Below are 18,535 nucleotides of genomic sequence, written 5' to 3' on the forward strand. Positions count from 1 at the left end.
CATGCATCATGTTGAGGCTCATCAGTTGAGCTCGTAGCAGAAAAACAAGACACAAAGGCTGACCACGGTCATTTTGTTGTTGTTGTTTTTTTTTACTAGGTCACACCTCTTAAAGGCACACCCAAATGATTTAAACAAATTTACACTTAAGTTGTTGTTTTTTTTGTAACTTTTTATTTTATTTTACAAAATGGCTACAGTATTCGTCAGTATTTTTTTAAAAAATGGAATTGATCATTTAGCTACTTTAAAGGTTCTCATGTCTTCTCATGACCACAATGTAGAGAGGTCATTAGAGGTCATTGTAAAGTTCACTCCCTCCATCCTTCCTTGCATCTTTCCTTTCCTAGCCCGCTTCCTCACTTCCTTCCCTGGCCCCCTTGTAACCTTTCCTCTGTGGCTCCCTTGCTCCCCTCCCCATCCCCCCCAAAAAACCCTCTATCCCCCCTCCCCCTCCCAGTCAGTCATGTTGTGTGTTATTCTAGGTCATGAGCAGCAGCCATTTCCCAGGAATGTTCCAGCGCTTGCCAAAGCCTCCCCGATGGAATGCACACACAAAGAGGAGCAGTAAGCAGGCGTGCGCACTGGTCGCCATGGCAACCGGCTGCTTCAGGCGTCTGCGCAGATGTCACGTGTGTGCTTAGATGTGACAAATATCGAAAAATCCTCCCCAAATGTTCCACATTCCTCCTCCCCTTCCCTGGTGGAGGTTCAGCCCACTGAATCGCCCGTGCCCCCACACCCACGTTCCCCGCACCCCTGCCCCCCTTTCTCACTGCTGCTGTGTTGTAAGTGACATTGTGTAATGACTGCAGTAGGTCGCCACTATGCGGCAGGTCGTAAGGGGAGTGAGGAGGGGGAGGGGGTTGATATGATAGTGTGGAGAAGGAAAATGAAGAAATGGGAAATCTCTGCACCTGTTTCCACGGCAACCCGGCTCTGAAAAACACCAATGGGTTGCGACATTGCGCACACGCACACGCCTCAACAACATGACACTCACTTGTAAGGACTACACACACATTTGTAAGGACACAAATATACATGGGCACGCACTTCTAAGGACTTGAACACAAACATTTACACATAACACACACTTCTGCAAAAAGAAGACACACTCGTAACGACATAGACGCACACTTTGGCAACAAAACACACAATCCTGCACACACGAGTAGTAAGGAGTCAGGAAGGACCACACCACACACACTGTCTACAATTGAACTACACACATTTGTAAGTACAGTACAACACAAACACACATTGTAAGCATTGCACACGAGACGAGAGAAGACACACGCGCGGAGATGTTTTTATTTTATTTTAAATTTAATGTATTTCTTTTTTAGTTGTAGTACCTTCCCAAGATGGCGGCGGTAAAGACGCGCGGCTAGTACCTGAACGTTTCCCGGTGACGTCACGCTCACCAGGAGGAGGGGCTGGTGAGTATCAGTGACGTCATGAATTCATTACAGCTTGTCATTGTGCAATGGTCTGTTTTTACTAAGTGAGCTCCGTGTCCTCGACAAGCTAACTCTAATTGGCTCGCCGAGTTAGCGTAATTAAACGTGACGCCGACCGGAAGTGTTAAGTCGCTCGATTTAAAACACTCGGACTGCGCCGCCTCGCTCCTCCTTGTGGATACAATGAGCGGCCAAAGGAGAGACTTTACGGACAAACTTGACAGCTAGTCCAGCGTTAGTCGACTGCGACACCACAGGAGCTAGCTAGGCTGCTATGCCGAGCTAAGCTAAGCTAAACTAAGCTAGCTAGCTCGCCGACACGTCTGGCGTCGGGACGTGGACGCGCGCGTACAGACAGGTAAGCTCCGTGGGAATGTCACGACGCCAGATCACGCCGCATGCACGTACACGGCTCGTAACGCGAACACGCGCACGGTTGCACGCGCCGTTACCGGGGTCGCGAGCACGCACGCTCGCAGCAGGCAGGTAGGCGGTACCGAACGCGTGTCGTGGCGTCGCGCCGCGCCGCGTGCACGCCGCTTTGTTCCGTTGTGCTGCCGAAAGCACGGTAAAGCGGCCGTGGCGGGAAAGCCAGGAGGTTTGCGTGTGCACGTTGTGCACGTAAACGGCGACCACGGCGATCGCGTGCACGCGCAGCCACAGGTAATAGGCACCTAAGCGTGCGCGTGCACACTCGTGCTCATTGTCTGACTGCTCCTTGTCTGGCCGGGTCGTGCGCGTGCACAGCAAGCGTGTTTGTGCGTGCGGTTGGTCCGCGTTGTTTTTGTTTGTTGGCGGGAATTCTTTGTGTTGTTTTTGGCTATTCTTTGTTGTTGTGTGCGTGAGCATGCGGCACCTGTAGCGCTTTCCACGCGCGATATTGTGCGCGTGCGTGTGTGGAATTGTTCCCTACCAAAATGGATATGAGCGACTTGTGCACGCCCACCTGACAAAAACGCCATAATGCTGATGTCAAATGTGATGTTTGAGTTATTAATTGATCATGTCGAACCGATTGCTCCTGTTGTCCTCTTTAGAAAGTAGAGCGCCACCTGCTGGTTAGGATGGTTTTCTCACATGGTTGATCAACTTTGCATCCTAACTTGTAAAAACACTTGCTTGAAATCCTGACCGCAGCTTGAAAGCACGAACCTTGGAATGGCACCCTAGTTTGTGTTGACTGCAACTTGTGAGGTTGGTTTCTGCAGAGCTTGCTGATGAGCTAATCATTTGAATCAGGTGTGTTGGAGGAGGTGGGAAACATCTCAGACATGCAGGGTAGGGGCCCGCAAGAACCGGATTTGGACACCCCTGCTTGAGATGTTTCGTCCTTCCAGCACACCTGATTCAAATGATCAGGGTCGTATTATAGTCACCCTGATCATTTGAATCAGGTGTATTGGAGGAGGGAAACATAAAATACAAAAATCATGCTGGACAGTGGGCCCTTGAGGACCAGATTTGGACACACCTGCTTTAGATGTTTCTATTCTCCAACACACCTGATTCAAATGATCAGAATATTTATCAGGCTCCTACAGAGCTTGCTGGGGCTGATCATTGTAATGAGGTGTGTTGGAGGAGGAGAAACATCAAAAACATGCAAGATAGTGGCCCTCAAGGACTGGATTAGAACACCCCTTATTGAGATGTTTCCCCTCCTCCAGCATACCTGATTCAAATGATCACTCAATGATCCTTATAATTATCTTGATCATTTGAATCAGGTGTGTTGGAACGAAACATAAAAAAAATTATGCAGTATAGTGGCCCTCGAGGACTGGATTTGGACACACTGTTAGAAATGTTTCCCTCTTCCAACACACCTGTTTTAAATGATCCGGATCGCACGATAACGACCCTAGCCGTTTGAATTAAGTGTGTTGGAGGAGGGAAACATCCCAAAGGAATTTCTTAATCCTGTTTTAGACGTTCCCCCTCCTCCAACACACCTGATTCAAATGATCAGGCTAGTGGCCGTTGAGGACTGGATTTGGACACCCCTGGTGTACATTGTAAAAGCCCTAAAAGGGGGATTTCTTAAAAATCTACGATGTAGCAGTGGTGTGAACGAGTCTTTACAGACATTTCAACATCCAACGGCAGGTTTTGCTTACAGTCGAAACTCGTTTATTCACTGTCAGCCCTCCCATGCGGTTACAATTCATATTTGGCGATTTTTATTTATTTATTTTTTGCTGCTCTCATCGGCAGTCAACTGAAATTTGCTCTCTGTCTGAACACTTGAGGCACTGTACCAAAAGTGTACTAAGATGAGAGACCAGGAAGGCGGCCGAGGGGGGGTATCGAAGGAGGAATACAGACGTCATGTTGCCTCCGATACTTTATCCCACCATCGCTTCACTTATTTTATTTGGCGTGCCACAACATGGCCGCATCCCGACTAAATTCACAGGAAGAAAGTGTTGATATTACATCAGTCTTATTGTGCGAGTGCCTCCTCCTCATCTCACTTCAATTCCTTTTGAAATCGACAAGCAAAATTTAGCTCCCACCCCCCCCAGGCCGTCCGTCCTGGTCCCCCTGCGAGGATGCGAGCGATCGTCGCGCCCGCGCACATGAAAGGCAGCGCGAGGGCGTCGCGTCGTTGAAGCCGCCGTTGATGGTCACCATGACGACGACAAATTGGCTGACTGAGCTGCTTCTTCTTTGTGTTGATCTGTTGCAGGGGACCTCCCCAGTCACCATCCTCATGCTCCTCCAATGAAACCCCTCAACTCCATGAAACGAGCTCCGCATCCCACTCCTCAAAGGTGCACGCACGCACGCACGCACGCACGCACGCACGCACGCACGCACACACACGATGACCCCAACAATCCAATTAGGCCAAGAACACATTGTACGCCTTCATATTGGCATGACGTGTTCCTGATACATCCATAGATCTTTTTTTTTTTAGAAACTGTTGAGAAGTTTTGTCCAGACTCCTGCTAGCAAACAATCATTCCGCAATGAAAACAAGGAGCTCATTATTAAGTATTTGACTGAGCAAGAATAATTAAGAGTTGACTTCACTGTGCAATTTGTATCTCATTCAGCATGTTGTCGTTATTAGAAACTCCAAGCCACCGGGGGGCAACGTTTCCCCAGGAAGGTGGTGTTATGCTCATCCCTAAGGAGGAAGGAGGCGTTAACCTCCAATTGGTTGATTTGTTCCGTAGCAATTTTTCAAAATACGAGGTGACTGGCTGCTGGACGTAGCTTAGCATTTAGCAGCGAAAGAGCTAAACAGATGCTAACTGACACAAGTGTAATAAACATAAAACTAAAATAGTGTTTATTGTTGAAGCGCACATTTCCTGTTGACCTTTACAAGCAGGAAGTGTCTTGACCTTCGTCGCCTGCCTGTTTCCGTACAAACAGGTTCTTTTTACAAACCAGCTGCTTTAAAATGTAGTTCATTCTTCGTTGCACTTTAGCATGGAGGCTGCGAGGTGGTGGTGTGAACAAGCACTAGTGCCCGCCGCCGCCGCCGCCTTCATGGCCTTTTTTTTCCTCCCCTCTCACTCCGCAGCGGTGACGGCGCCTTCCTCCATGAGCCAGTCTCCTGGCAACCAGCAGCCAATCAGCACCCGGGATCTCTCTCTGTTGTAACCACAGTGTGGGGCGTGACCAATCCCACGCACAGCCAGGTAACATGTGACACTACTTTGGAAAAGAAAAGCTGCTATTAACATTCACGACTAGCAAATGCATTTTCGCGACACGCTGACAAAATACACACAAACAACATCAAGATCTAACTCGGGAAGCTAACTTTGGAAACGAAAGTTCAAACTTATGTTGGAAGCTTACAACAGAAACTAATTGTACTTTGGTCTTCTTGAAGTCTAACATTGGATGCTAATGTTGAAGCTAACTATGGACTATATGCCACGGAGGAGGCGGGACTTCCGACTTTTCACCCATCAACTTTGTTTCTGTTTCCGGTTTGCGACGTGTGCGCCGCGTCCCAGTCCTTGCGCTTCCGGCCTTTGTGCCCCTCGGGTTGCCGCACTTTTTGTTGTTGTAGTTGTAACGTATGCGTACCTAATAAAGTGGGCTGTGAGCGTAACTGTGTTTTCCACGCAGGTGTACGGAGCGCCACCCATGGGTCCCGGCGACAGCACGGGAGGTCACATGATGCCCGGCGGAGGCGGCGGGCCCGGCATGGCCGGCGCTATGGGACCACAGTTCATGAGCCAGCAGGCGTATGGCGACGCCATGTCCAAAGGCTACGGCCAGCCGCTCATGTACGGGCGTCCCAACGCGGCGTACAACCCTGCAGCGGCCTACGGCGGCAGGTACCGGTCAAACAGTGGGGCAAAAACTCTACTGCAAACACAATTTTAACTAATTGGAACACTGGCCTTTTGTTTATTTTAATTTAATTTATTTATTTATTTTACAGCTCTTACATAAATAACTACGATGACTCATTGCATTGGTCTTTCTTAGCTCTAATTTTAGAAGTAACTTTGGACCTTTGGGCTCTACAAACCATTATTGGAAGGTAAAACTTCAAAAGCTAACATCGGAAGCTAACTTTAGAGGTAATGTTGGAAGCATCTAGTGTAGCTAACGTCAGACGCTAATATCGCTCCTATCTTAGCTCTGACATCGGTGTTGATTTTGGAAGCTAACGTCAAAAGCTAAGATTGAAATCTTATGTCATAAGATAAGTTTTGAAATTCAGGTGAAGGTGGTAACAGTAGAATGTAACATTACAGGAAACGTTGGACGCTAATGTTAGAGTAACGCTGAGGCTATCACTGGAAGCTAATGTGGCAAACTTTCAAAGTCTTCGTAAGCTGGGTAGCGTCTGTAAATGTGACTCCTCCCATCTGTGCAGTTACCCCGGTAACAGTGGTGGCATGGGTGTGCGCCCCCCCTCAGACTTCACCACCGCTGCTGCCGCCGCCGTGGCCGCCGCCACAGCTACGGCCACCGCCACCGCCACCGTGGCGGCCATCCAGGAGAAGCAGAACCAGGACATCAGCTACGCTCAGGTACGCAAACACTTGAAGCTCAAAATTTAAACCCTAACCTAGATTTGAAATCCTGATATCGGTTTGAAACCCTAATTTAAAACCCTAACATTTGCTTCAAATCTTAATTTGAATCCTTGACCCATATTCATGACCCCTAACCCTTGTATAAAACATACAACAACAACAAATAAAACCCTTTATTTGAAACCCTGATCCACGTTTGACGCTCTCATTTTAAACCCTAACCTTTTCTTCGTACCCTAATTTAAAACGTGAACTGTTATTTTGAAGCACCAATGTTTGAAACCCTTCTATAAAACCCCGAGCTGTGTGAAAAACCCTAAACCTTACTTGAAGAATTCACCTTGGCTTCAAACCCTATCTGAAAAAGTGTCATCCATTGTTTTCATTGTTGATTGTGGCTTGTAAGCGTAGTTCAAGTAATGGCCACCAGAGGGCAGCGTGGCCTCACACTACCCAGAGCCATATATAGAGAGAGTTTGGCCAACTTGGTTTTCAGGGTAACAAGATGGTGTCCATATGTCATGTGAACAGCAGTTGACACTGTGATTGATCAACTGCTGGCCACATGACAAATGGACGCCATCTTGTTACCCTGCTGAGACCGAGTTGGCCAAACGCTCTCTACATACGGCTCTGACGCTACCGTTTCTCACTCATTTCCTGTTTCCTGGCAGATGGGCGGAGCCTCCTCCTACAGCCCCCAGTTCATGTCTCACGGCGGCCCTCACGGCGGCCCTCGCGGACCCCCGAGCATGAACCAGGGCGGTATGGTCTCAAGCAGGCCTGGGCCGGCGCCACATTCTGGCGGAGGCTTGTACCCCCCCCACCCTGGCCCCGCACAGAAGATGCACGGCGGCGGAGGAGGAAGCGGGGGATATCCTGGTGGAACGCAGGGACTCAAACGCACCTTCCACTCGGAGGTGAAAAGCCGACCTCAACCTTGTTCAAAACCCCGATCCATGCTTAAGATCATCATTTGAAACCCTAACAAATGTTTAACACCTTGAACTTGTCTTCAAACTCTAATTTGTAAACCGAGTCCTTAACCCTAACCCAGGCTTAAAACCTTAGTTTGAAAGCCTTACCCTTGTTGAAAACCAGGTTTGAAGCACAAATTTGAAACTCCCAACTTTTGTTTAAAACCCACTTGAACCTCTTACTTCATACCCTAACCTTGTTTCAAAGAATGAACCCGTGCATGAAACCCTCATCTAAATTTGATCCCCTAATTTGAAACACAAGCTCTTATGTAAAATCGGAATCCTATTTTGAAAGCCTGAGCTCAACTTCGAACCATCATTTAAAACCCTAACCTCCGTTTAAAACCTTAACACTTGTTTGCAGCCCTTACCCTGCCTAAACTTGTTTTGACTTGTGACGGGCAGTTCGGCGGCGGCGGCGGCGGCGGCGGCGGGATGTCGGTGTATCCTCAGCAGCCTCTGCAGTACCCGCCCGGACCGCACCAACGATGCGCCCCCTCGCCCTCGTACCCGGCCGGCCGCATGCCCCCCATGGGCCAGTACGCCTCGGGATCGCACAGCAACCCGCCGCCGTTCCCCCCCGCCTCCGGACAGCCCAACCCGGCCCAGTACTACAAGGTACACGGCAGAAAATGGACAAAATGGGCAAAGCCATTAATTGATCAATAGTTCAAATAAAATGTTCTTTTTTGTTTGTCTGGTTTTCAGTCCGAAGTGTTCAATGGGCAGACAAGCCTGCCCCCTGCAGGCCCGGGAGGATACAACGCCTTCACTCAGGCGGCGGCCAGCGGGGTGAGTTGCGCTTAATGCGAGAACAAAATGGAAAGAAAAAGAAAAAAAATCAACCCTTCTTTTGAATGGAAAGAAATTTCAAATGCTTAAATGGGTCGAGGTTCGCGCCACGTTTGCACCACGCGCGATTCTGCCCGTTGACGTGTAAAGCCACAATTGTTGTCTCTGCGCTTGTCAGCCGGGCCGGGGCGGGGGGATGCCCGTGTACCCCAGCTCCCCCATGGGCGGCAACCCCACCCCTCCCATGACTCCTGGCACCTCCATGCCACCCTACCTCTCCCCAGGCCAGGACAGCAAACCCCCCTACTTGCCCCCCGACGTGAAAAGCAACATGGGCGGCCCGCAGCCTGCCACAGGTGAGCTCTTGCGCTTGTTCGCACCCCGCATGTGGCAAAACCTTACCGTTTATTTTATTCCGGGTCGCCACGGGTCTTTAAAAAGCATTGTAAGGCATTCAGTGGATTTTGCTCAATTGTTGTTCCTGCTTTATTTCACATTCAATGTTAAGACATTTTAGCAATAGCAATTTAGCTTTTAACAGTTGGTATTTTTGAGGAAGTATTTCATTTTTAGTTTCGTTTTTATTAGTTTGAGTTTTTTATGCAGGGTGTTTCTTGAGAGTAATATTTAAAAAAAAAAAAAAAAGATGGCTGGATAGATGAAAACAAAAATCTCAGGTATGAACACAATTTCACTATCATTGACCCTAAATGTAGTTTCTTTTATTTAATTTTCTCATTTTTATCTTTTGTTTTCATTTTTTTTAATCTTAGTTTTAGTTTTAGTCATTTCTTTTTCTTTTCTTTTTTTAACTTTATTTTTGTAACTTTGTTCAGATCTAACGAAGCAAAACAACAAACATACATTTGGTCATCAATTTCACATTGCAGAAAAATAAAATACAGTCATTACAGGTCTTTTTTTTTAATACAGAAATGATTGAAGAGTCACTTTTTTTGATTTTATAAACACATTCTATTTTTCCCAAAACAGAAGAAATGTTAAAAAAATGTAGTTTGAAGAGAAGGTAAGTCGCTCATACATACTGTCAATTGTGTTCATAATACTTACCTCGTGTTAGTCATGTTGTTCTTTTTTGTGACGTCCTCATACGAACCCGCGTATTTGCCGAGCAACCCGTACAAAGCGCAGTTTGACGATTCGCTTGACCGAAAAAGCAACGGAGGCAAGTGCCGCCGGTCAGACTTGACGAGCGCTCGGTGCGCCCTTTCTCCCCGGCCAAGGTAACCCCAGCGACGACCTCCGCCTGACCTTCCCGGTGCGCGACGGCGTGGTGTTGGAGCCTTTCAGGCTGGAGCACAACTTGGCCGTCAGTAACCACGCCTTCCAGCTTCGAGACTCCGTCTACAAAACGCTGATGATGAGGTGAGGCCATGACGCCTCGCAATCTTTTTGTCTGTCTCACGATTCGGTTCACCTCTTTGGCTCTGCCGTTCGATTTACAATCGACTCCTGATTCAGAGCGATTTGATTGGCAATGGTTTCTGCTTCGATTTATCCATGTGCAAAGAATCATCCTCATCTACTCCAGTTTGATTTGCTAATGCTAATTAGCGTGCTACTCGTGGCACCACTCAAAAGAGCAGCAATGCATACAAATGCTTCCGGAATGTATACAGGAAAGCATCTTAACATTACTCACCAGCAGTGTTGGGAGCAACGCCGTTTTTTTCTCTCCATAAACAGACTAATCCAACTAATTATTCTCCCCAAAACCGTTATACGAGAAGTTGTGGGGTGAAAATGTCTCACCGTTGGAGGCACTGTTGTTGTCGGACCTTGTCACACTAAAAGTGTCTTGACAGTTGACTTAAATCAATTTATTATTATAAAAAAAATTGGGGGCACACTTCCTCACGTGATTGGCTTGTGACTGTCCGCCCCCCGCAGGCCGGACCTGGAACTGCAGTTCAAGTGCTACCACCACGAGGACCGCCAGATGAACACCAACTGGCCCGCCTCGGTGCAGGTGAGCGTCAACGCCACGCCCTTGTCCATCGAGCGCGGCGACAACAAGACCTCCCACAAGGCCTTGTACCTCAAGCAAGTGTGCCAGCCCGGCCGCAACACGGTCCAGATCACCGTCACCGCCTGCTGCTGCGTACGTTGTGCCCAGTGAAAATGAGCGCGTGCGTGAAGTATCGCCAGACCCTAACGTTTGTTTCTGCGTGTCCCCCCCCCAGTCCCATTTGTTCGTGCTGCAGCTGGTCCATCGGCCCTCCGTCAGGTCGGTGCTGCAAGGACTCATGAAGAAGAGGCTGCTGCCCGCCGAGCATTGCATCACTAAGAGTGAGACGCACATTGGCATCAATTGCATTATTATGATCAATCATTGATGGGAAAATGTGGCTGTGTTCACCTTGCAGGCCCAAATTTGTATTTGTAGTCAAGTCACATCTTTTTATGTAGTTTCTGAGTTTCTACAAGTCCATAAAAAGCATTCAAAGTCATTAAATGGATTTGGCTCAAATAAAAGCCTTAAATTGCATTAAAAAGCATTAAATTCAATGTCCAGGGGCAATAAATGTGAGCAAAATGTACGTATTTGTGGGGACTAAATGTCCTCAAGTTGTCATGTTAGAAATAGAAATTGCTCTGGAAATGCACACTAAAGCCACATTCAATGTTTGACACTCCTTTTAATTATTTAGTATATCATTCAATCACTTTATGAATGACTTACTATAAAATTACTGAATCAAAGAACTAATAGAACCACATTTTTATTTGGTAACCGTATTCCGTATATTAAAAATATATATTTTATTGTACATTTATAAAATCTTATAACATGTGATTCGTTGCTTTGAAATGAGCACTACTGCCATCTACAGGACTGGAGAATACTTCCAATTCTTATTTTAATATTTATTTTAATTTTATTTTTTTACATCTTCTAGACAAAAAAAAATACTGCACACTTTTGTGTTTAGCATCAAAAGATACTACACTTATTTGTGGGGGGAAAAACTTTGTATTTAATTGACATATTTTGTACTATGTTGTTGAACTGTTGTCGTTAGCTGCGGCCGACAAGTTTACAGTAGTTTCAAAAGTTTCCATACTGCCACCTACAGGACATTTGCTCACTTGAGGAAAAAAAATGTCATTCATATTTTTACATGACTGTTTTTAAATGATAGAGAATTCTTTCCTTTTGGATTGAACTTTGTCTTACAAGTCATGAAAATGAGCGCCACCTACAGGTCGGGAGATGTTATAAATGGAATGCCAGATTAAACAGACGACGTCACTGTGTCCTGTTTGCGCCTTCCAGTCAAGAGAAACTTCAGCAGCGGCACCATCCCCGGGACCCCCGGGCTAAACGGAGAGGACGGCGTGGAGCAGACGGCCATCAAAGTGTCGCTCAAGTGTCCGATCACCTTCCGACGCATCCAGCTGCCGGCGCGAGGGCACGACTGCCGCCACATACAGGTGTGAGGACGCCGCTCAAATGCTCGCCAATGCAAACAAAGCATTAAGCAACAGCTCGTGACTTTTTGACATTACTCGATGTTTTGATAAAGTCCAATTTTTAGCGGCGCAACGGATCATCGCGGATCCGCAGGAAAAAAGAACAAACCAAGCGCGCATTCACACAAAAGCAACGTGATCAGTCCAGCAGCGGAGGTTGAAACCCTTGCGGATCACGTCAATCGCATGTGTGGCAGCATTTCGGCAACTTGGGGTCAAATAAATCCTCAAATTAATGACACGGGATTTTTTTTTCTGCCGCTTGACTCTACACCATTCAGACATGTCAAGGTAGCTGAAACCGGTGTTCATTTTGTTAACGAAAACTAAATAGTAGCCCAGGGCAGCTGCGTGTGAATGTGTGACGCGTCTTTGAGTGTCCAAAAAAGCGCTACACAAATCGAATGCATTATTATTATTATTAATACAAATATTTTCATCAACACTCATTTTTCAACAGACGAAAACTAGACTAGAATAACCCCCATTAATAAACAATAACTGGGACTAAATCAGTATGCATTTTCGTTGACTAACAAAAGACGAGACGAAAATTAAACTCACTTAATAAAGACTGGACTAAAATCTATGGTCATTTTAGTTCACGAACAAAGACGAGATGAAATTATAATTTTGTAAAATCCTATCTCTGCTAAATAATATTAATCCAACCGCTAACTAATGCTAGCTAACTTACTAGCTTGTAGCATGGCGTCATAATAGCCATTTGTTGATATACTGTAATTGTGTATGAAGTTGTTTTACATCAAAAAGATGAGAGAAAAGTTGATGTGAAGTAGTTTTAGATTAGATGGAAATGTTCAGTATTATATGCTAAAATATCTCAAATTATAGTCGCCTAAAAGGAGACTTAAAAAAAAAATGGGATGAGGTTGACTAACTGATTAATGATAAAAATAACAAGTGTGATTGAAATTGGACTAAAATGGCTGAAACATACTCAACGTAACAAGACTCACTTCAAAATAAAATACCAAATAATACATAGACGGCAATGCAAATAGCCTAAGTAGACTTTTACTTTGATGTTGGCCCACATCGCGGCGCGATGGCTAGCTTGTTTTCCGTTTTAGGAGTTGAGATTTCATTTATCGTAGTTTTGATTGACAGTTAAAGTTGCGACCAACGTCAACACAACGCTATCCCGAACTCCTATTCAATCGCTAATTCAGGACGCTAATTAATTACGCCGTTATTGTATGACATGGCAGAAGTCTCCGACGTAAGTGGCTAGCAGCTAGCTGTTAGCAGTACCAACGAGTGCCTGGCTGCTAGCTGTAAATGAGTTTCCTAAATGGCTCTATTAGATCATCAGAATTGATCTTCTTTTTTTGCCGAAAATGATGCGATCCGAACCGTGACTTTTGTGGTCCGTTGCCCCACTAACAATTTTGCAAAGCGCTATTTTTCTCATGAAAAAAGACATTGCAATTTTAAAATATTTTCTTAACTCCACTTCTCTCGGTAGTGTTTTGACCTGGAGTCGTACCTGCAGCTCAACTGTGAGAGAGGAACGTGGAGATGTCCCGTCTGCAAGTAGGTGCCTGTGAAACTTATAACGTGAAACTGATAACTTGATGAGGTGATTTAAAAACGGCTCCGCAAAGTAAAAAAAAAAAAAAAAAGAGGAAATGAATAAAAAGTGATTTTGAGCCTTGTAATGTGAGATTAGACGAGCAAAGGCGTCAGGAAAACCGGCGCTTGCTGCTGTCGTTTCAGTAAGACGGCTCTGCTGGAGGGTCTGGAGGTGGACCAGTACATGCTGGGGATTCTGGTCTACATACAAAAGTAAGTCCACGTCCTCCTTCACGATCGCCCGCCGCTCTCCCGCGCGCTCACTCGCCGTGCGCCTCCTCCGCCAGTTCCGATTACGAGGAGATCACCATCGACCCGCTGTGCGGCTGGCGGCCCGTGCCGGTCAAACCCGACCTGCACGTGAAGGAGGAGCCCGACGGGCCGGCCCTCAAGCGCTGTCGCACCGTCAGCCCCAGTCACATGCTGCTGCCCAACGTCATGGACATGATCGCCGCGCTGGGACCCGCCTCCTCGCCGTACGCCGGCGCCGCGCCGCCAGCTGGGGGCGGCAGGGCCAGTCCCGACTACAACAGGCCTGGTGAGGCAACGGCAAAAGCAAAACAAACAAAAAACACATTTCCTGAACATTAGTCCTACTTTCCTTCATCCATTTTTAAGGCTTTCTCAACATCTACATTCATCTCGTAAAATTCTTAATTTACGTTTGGTTTTTAAAGTAATTTAGTAACCAAAAATTTTCCCCCTTAATTCCTTAAAGATTTGATCATCTCTGAAAATATTTTTTTTTTTCTGAAAAATTGTGGTCAAATAAAATATTGTAAAAAATAATAACAATAATCAATTGGACAGAACCCAGTCTAATTTTTTTTTTACTCAATTAAAAAAGGGGAAAAAATCCTTAACTAAAAATGAAGAAAGGGGAAAAAATTGCAAGAATTATTATTCAACAAAGTAATTTAAAAAATTTAAATTTAAAATATATTTTCTTTGGATTTCATTTTTTTTTTCATTTTGAAAAGAAACATAATTTGCTGAATATTTTTCCTAAGATAAAACTGTCAAAAAGTTGGTCGGTTATTTTAAAGCACAAAAATCTTTAATGTTATTTTTAGTAAGTCAAGTAAAAATTTAAAAAAAATAAAAAATTCTTGAATGAATGAAAAATCACTAAAAATGAATGAATGAAACCTGATGAAAATGACTTGCATGTCATAATGAATACCTTTTTCTCCCCCCCCCCCCAATAAAAAACGGCAAACTTTATTTAAATTTTTTAAATAAAAACAGTTATGTAATCTTTTTTTAAAAAATTTTCTTGAAACCAAATTATTTCTTGGGAAAAAAATGTTTTTGCTATATTGGTAAAACTAAAATTGGAATATTCTCTTGAAAAATGTATACTGTATTGTTTTTTTTTTTTAACCTCAGAACGTCTCATCACATAAAATGACATTTGACAGCTTTTTTCCATAAAAGTACATCTTGGTCTTATTCTCGTGACATTATGCTTTTCCTCCGTGACCTTGTCACATCTTGAATGAGGAGAGAGAAGTTGTCTGATTGGCCTTTTGAAGGGGCGTGACCCGGAAACACTCTTCTTCTTCCAGCTCTTGTTTTTTTTTTTTTTTTTTTTCTTGACATTGTTGCTTTTTTTCCTCAGGGAGTCGAGAATTTGCCAGCCAATCGGCCTATCCCGAATTTCCCAACACTCCCGGCACGCCCACGCTGGGGGAGTACCCTTCCTCCGGACCTCCTCTGTCCTACCCGCCCGAGCAGGTAAGACGGCTGACGTGTTCTTATGTAACGTTGACGCCTCGGGCCGCGCTGGCTGAGCAGCCGCCGCGCCGCGTTACGTAACCGCGACATTTTGCCGCCGGCGTTACCGGCACGTTCTTGCATGCCGGTACCAAAATGGCCTCTTAGTATTCAACTTGCGCGCCTTTGATCCAACGCCATTGCTGCAGCATGCGGATTGTGATTGGGATTCAGTTAGCTCGCTAGCTAGCTGAGCCGTAGCCTCCACGCCAACAATGCAAATTCCTTCGACGTCGCAGTTTACAGAAGAGCCCAGTGTCGTTATTTAAATTTCCAAGTGGGGAGGTGACAAGACAGATGAACCCATCTGCCGGCGAGGGCAGTTAGCTGGCGAGCTAGCCGGTTGCTAACGCTTTTCGTCACGAGCGATGGAAATGTAAGCGTTTTTCTTGATCTTATTCATCGAGAAAATGACGACATTTCCATCAATTGCTGAGCTAAAGGTTCGCTGCAGCCCTGTGCTCTGTCACATTTTGAAGATGATACTTTTTACTTTTCAAGCGCTTTCCTTTTGAAATAAACGTCTGTTAGCTTAATGCTAACATAAAATATGAAGCGCCATAGACTGGCGAACAAAAATTAGCATGGATGTTCCGGTCATTTTAAACAGTAATGTAGTGAAATGATTGTGTCTCTGAATTTGGACGTGCCTTTAAAAACACACACATTAGAATGAAAATGTGCGAGCTAGCGAGTGCTGATGTCAAATTGAACAGCTGACTGTCTCTCCCTGCTGCCTCGTTAGTGCTGCTGAGAGCCACTAAGCAAGCATTCGTCCCCGTTTAGCGACGTGCCGGTTGTCGCGCGCAGCTGCCGGCCAACTGTGGCGCCGCCGCCGCCGCCGCCGCCGCCGCCGCTCGCACTCCTTGACGCTGTTTCTCTCTTGCGCACGGCCAGCAGGCACCGCAGCCGTCCCACAATGCTTTGCTCCCGCAGCACGCCAACCAGAGCCTCGGCGAGGAGCGGAGCGCCGCCGCTTCCCACAATGCGCGGCTGCACGGCGAGGGCCCCTTCGGGTTGGGGGGCCCCCCGGGAGGGGCCGGCGCAGAGGCGGCCGATCACTCGCTCGATGTGAGACGTTTTCTTTCATTCAATTTGGAGTCCACTCTGTGGAGGACCAAAACGGACCAAATTCAAAACTAAACGGACTAAATAAATGAATAAAACATAAAAACGCATAGAAAAAATATCATTCAAAAATTAAATAGAAAAAATATAAATGGAAATAAAAACAATAGAATTTATATAAACAAAGAAATTAAATAAATAAATATATATTTATATAGTATTTTCATTTATTTTTGTTGTTTTATTAATTTGTATTGTTCTTTATTTATTTTATTTATATCCATTTTTATGTTCACTTTTTTTCATTGGTTGATTTATTTTGTCATTTATTTATTTTTTAATTTTGGCAGTTTTGGTCCTCCAAACGACTTAACATACGTCAATACAAACCGATCGATGGCTTCTTCTTTTTTTTTTCTTTTTTTTGCTGACTTTCCCCAAATGTTTTTGTAGCTCCTGCCCGAGCTGACCAACCCGGACGAGCTGCTGTCCTACTTGGGTCCGCCCGACCTGCCCAGCAACAGCAGTGACGACCTTCTGTCGCTCTTTGAGAACAACTGAACGCCGTTCATCACCTTCGTCTTCTCATTCGTCTTTTTTGTCGTCTTGGTCTGAATATGCCGTTCGTCCCTCCGCGTAACACGGGAAGACGCGAAGGGCGGCGAAGGGCGCCTTCAACGTGTCTAAATTACTGTCATTTGTCCTCACTAGTAAAACAGATCAGCACACTAGTAGAACACCTCTGCTACTAGTAGCTTTTTCCACTCTTAGTGCCACCTTTGGACTGCTAATATGCATTTACTAGTACGCTGCTGTGCTAAAATAGTAACACTACTCGGTGCTTCGGGGGCGGCGCCGCCACCGGATCACTCGTCACTAACTAGAGGTGGACAATTTGAATGGATTCAATTTGCTGAAATGGTTATTTGAAGTCAACTCCATTTTGTTTATCTCGTACTTTCAAAATGACCAAAGCTTATAAATCAACAAAACCAAGACATCGTGATGACGACGGCACTAGTAGCCTCCTGGACCGCACTAGTGGCAAAAATAAGGTGCAAAAGTGCGTGGATATCAAAGTGATCAAATTCGAGTACTTGCTTGAACAACCGTGCAAGTAGTACCACATGCAGATGTTTACTCGTAGAATTTTGCCTTGAGTTGTGCTTGTAGGACGCAGTTGTCAACTAGTGCACAATTTTGCCTCACTTGTAACATGTCGTTGTCCTACTAGTGCACCAAAGTTGTTGCTTGGAAGCCGTATGAGCATTCATTCCTTGATACGCATCTTAAAGTCCAAATACTGGGACAACTTTGCGTACTAGTAGGGCAACTACTTGTTACTAGTAAGGCAAAACTGTGCACTCGTTAAAAACTGCAAGCACAACCAGTGGCATCAAATTTCTGTTCCTAAATTCCATACTGACATTTGAACTTGTTAACATCCCGCACTTGACCAGTTGTACTAGTCAGGTGCAGATGTTAACTAGTGCACAGTTTGCCTCACAAGTAACTTAGTAGTAGCTCTAGTATACTAGCACCTGGACCTTCGGGTGGATATTAAGGTGGCGCAAATGCTCAGACGGCTTTCCGCATTTGAGGCGAACATGTCGAACCACTGCGACCACGCCCACATTCCATCATTCCGGTTTCGCGATGTCACTTTGACGTTGGTCGGAATATTTCCGTCTTCTTCCTGTTCATTGGCCTCCCCCCTCCCAGCAGACACTTTGAGATTCAGAACAAAAATAAAAAGAAATGTTGACTTTTATTCGGGGGTGCAAAAATGACTATCGAACTGCAAATTTATTAGAAAACAACGTTTTTAGGTTTGTAAACTATTGCACATATTTTGTAACACACACATTTTAATTGCCATTGTTTTCTATTTATTTTGTAATCATTGTTATCGTTGATTGTACCTGCGGTTGCTTTGTTCATTTGCTGGAGCTCCAAGATAAGGATTAAAACCACTTTATTTCAAAAAATGGCTTGTTTTTGTTTCCTGCAGTTTAACGTACAAACTCAAGCACATTAAGAGAGCGAATAAAAAACTGGTTTGAACACGTTTTGTGCTAGTAGTGAAAGCGTGACACGCAGATGAGCTACAGACAGAAAAATGATCAAACTATTTCCTATCCTGAATAAGATTTATTTAAAAAATACTATATATAGATATATATATATAAAACCGTGCCCGTTTGATTCTCATATCTTGTAATACCGAGTGTGGAAATGCACAGGTTTACAGGCTGTTCTGTTTCCGGCACCGCCCGCACGGGGTGTTGAGACCGACAAAGCGAGTGTCACGTGTCTCCCGTGAAACCCGCCCACCTTACACTGCTAT

General features: G+C 45.2%; 1 protein-coding gene across 5 annotated transcripts; it reads left to right on the forward strand.

Annotated features, from left to right (window-relative positions):
• The first annotated feature begins 1,463 nt into the window (after window positions 1–1,463).
• On the forward strand, window positions 1,464–18,358 carry zmiz2 (zinc finger, MIZ-type containing 2). Of its 5 annotated transcripts, none has more exons than XM_077586050.1 (19): window positions 1,464–1,821; window positions 4,153–4,237; window positions 5,002–5,119; window positions 5,559–5,770; window positions 6,319–6,475; window positions 7,156–7,401; window positions 7,867–8,079; window positions 8,170–8,253; window positions 8,432–8,609; window positions 9,498–9,639; window positions 10,165–10,375; window positions 10,458–10,563; window positions 11,552–11,709; window positions 13,238–13,305; window positions 13,489–13,557; window positions 13,632–13,882; window positions 14,966–15,081; window positions 16,021–16,191; window positions 16,642–18,357. In XM_077586050.1, the coding sequence occupies exons 2-19, from the start codon at window positions 4,188–4,190 to the stop codon at window positions 16,747–16,749; spliced, it is 2,658 nt and encodes an 885-aa protein (XP_077442176.1). In that variant the 5' UTR covers window positions 1,464–1,821; window positions 4,153–4,187; the 3' UTR covers window positions 16,750–18,357. The 5 variants fall into 5 exon arrangements, with proteins under 5 accessions (XP_077442176.1, XP_077442177.1, XP_077442174.1 ...); XM_077586051.1 differs by having other exon boundaries at window positions 16,057–16,191; XM_077586048.1 differs by having other exon boundaries at window positions 16,018–16,191; window positions 16,642–18,354.
• The last annotated feature ends 177 nt before the right edge of the window (window positions 18,359–18,535 follow it).

The sequence above is a fragment of the Vanacampus margaritifer genome, chromosome 14, assembly GCF_051991255.1.
Source record: "Vanacampus margaritifer isolate UIUO_Vmar chromosome 14, RoL_Vmar_1.0, whole genome shotgun sequence".
Classification (NCBI taxonomy): Eukaryota; Metazoa; Chordata; class Actinopteri; order Syngnathiformes; family Syngnathidae; genus Vanacampus; species Vanacampus margaritifer.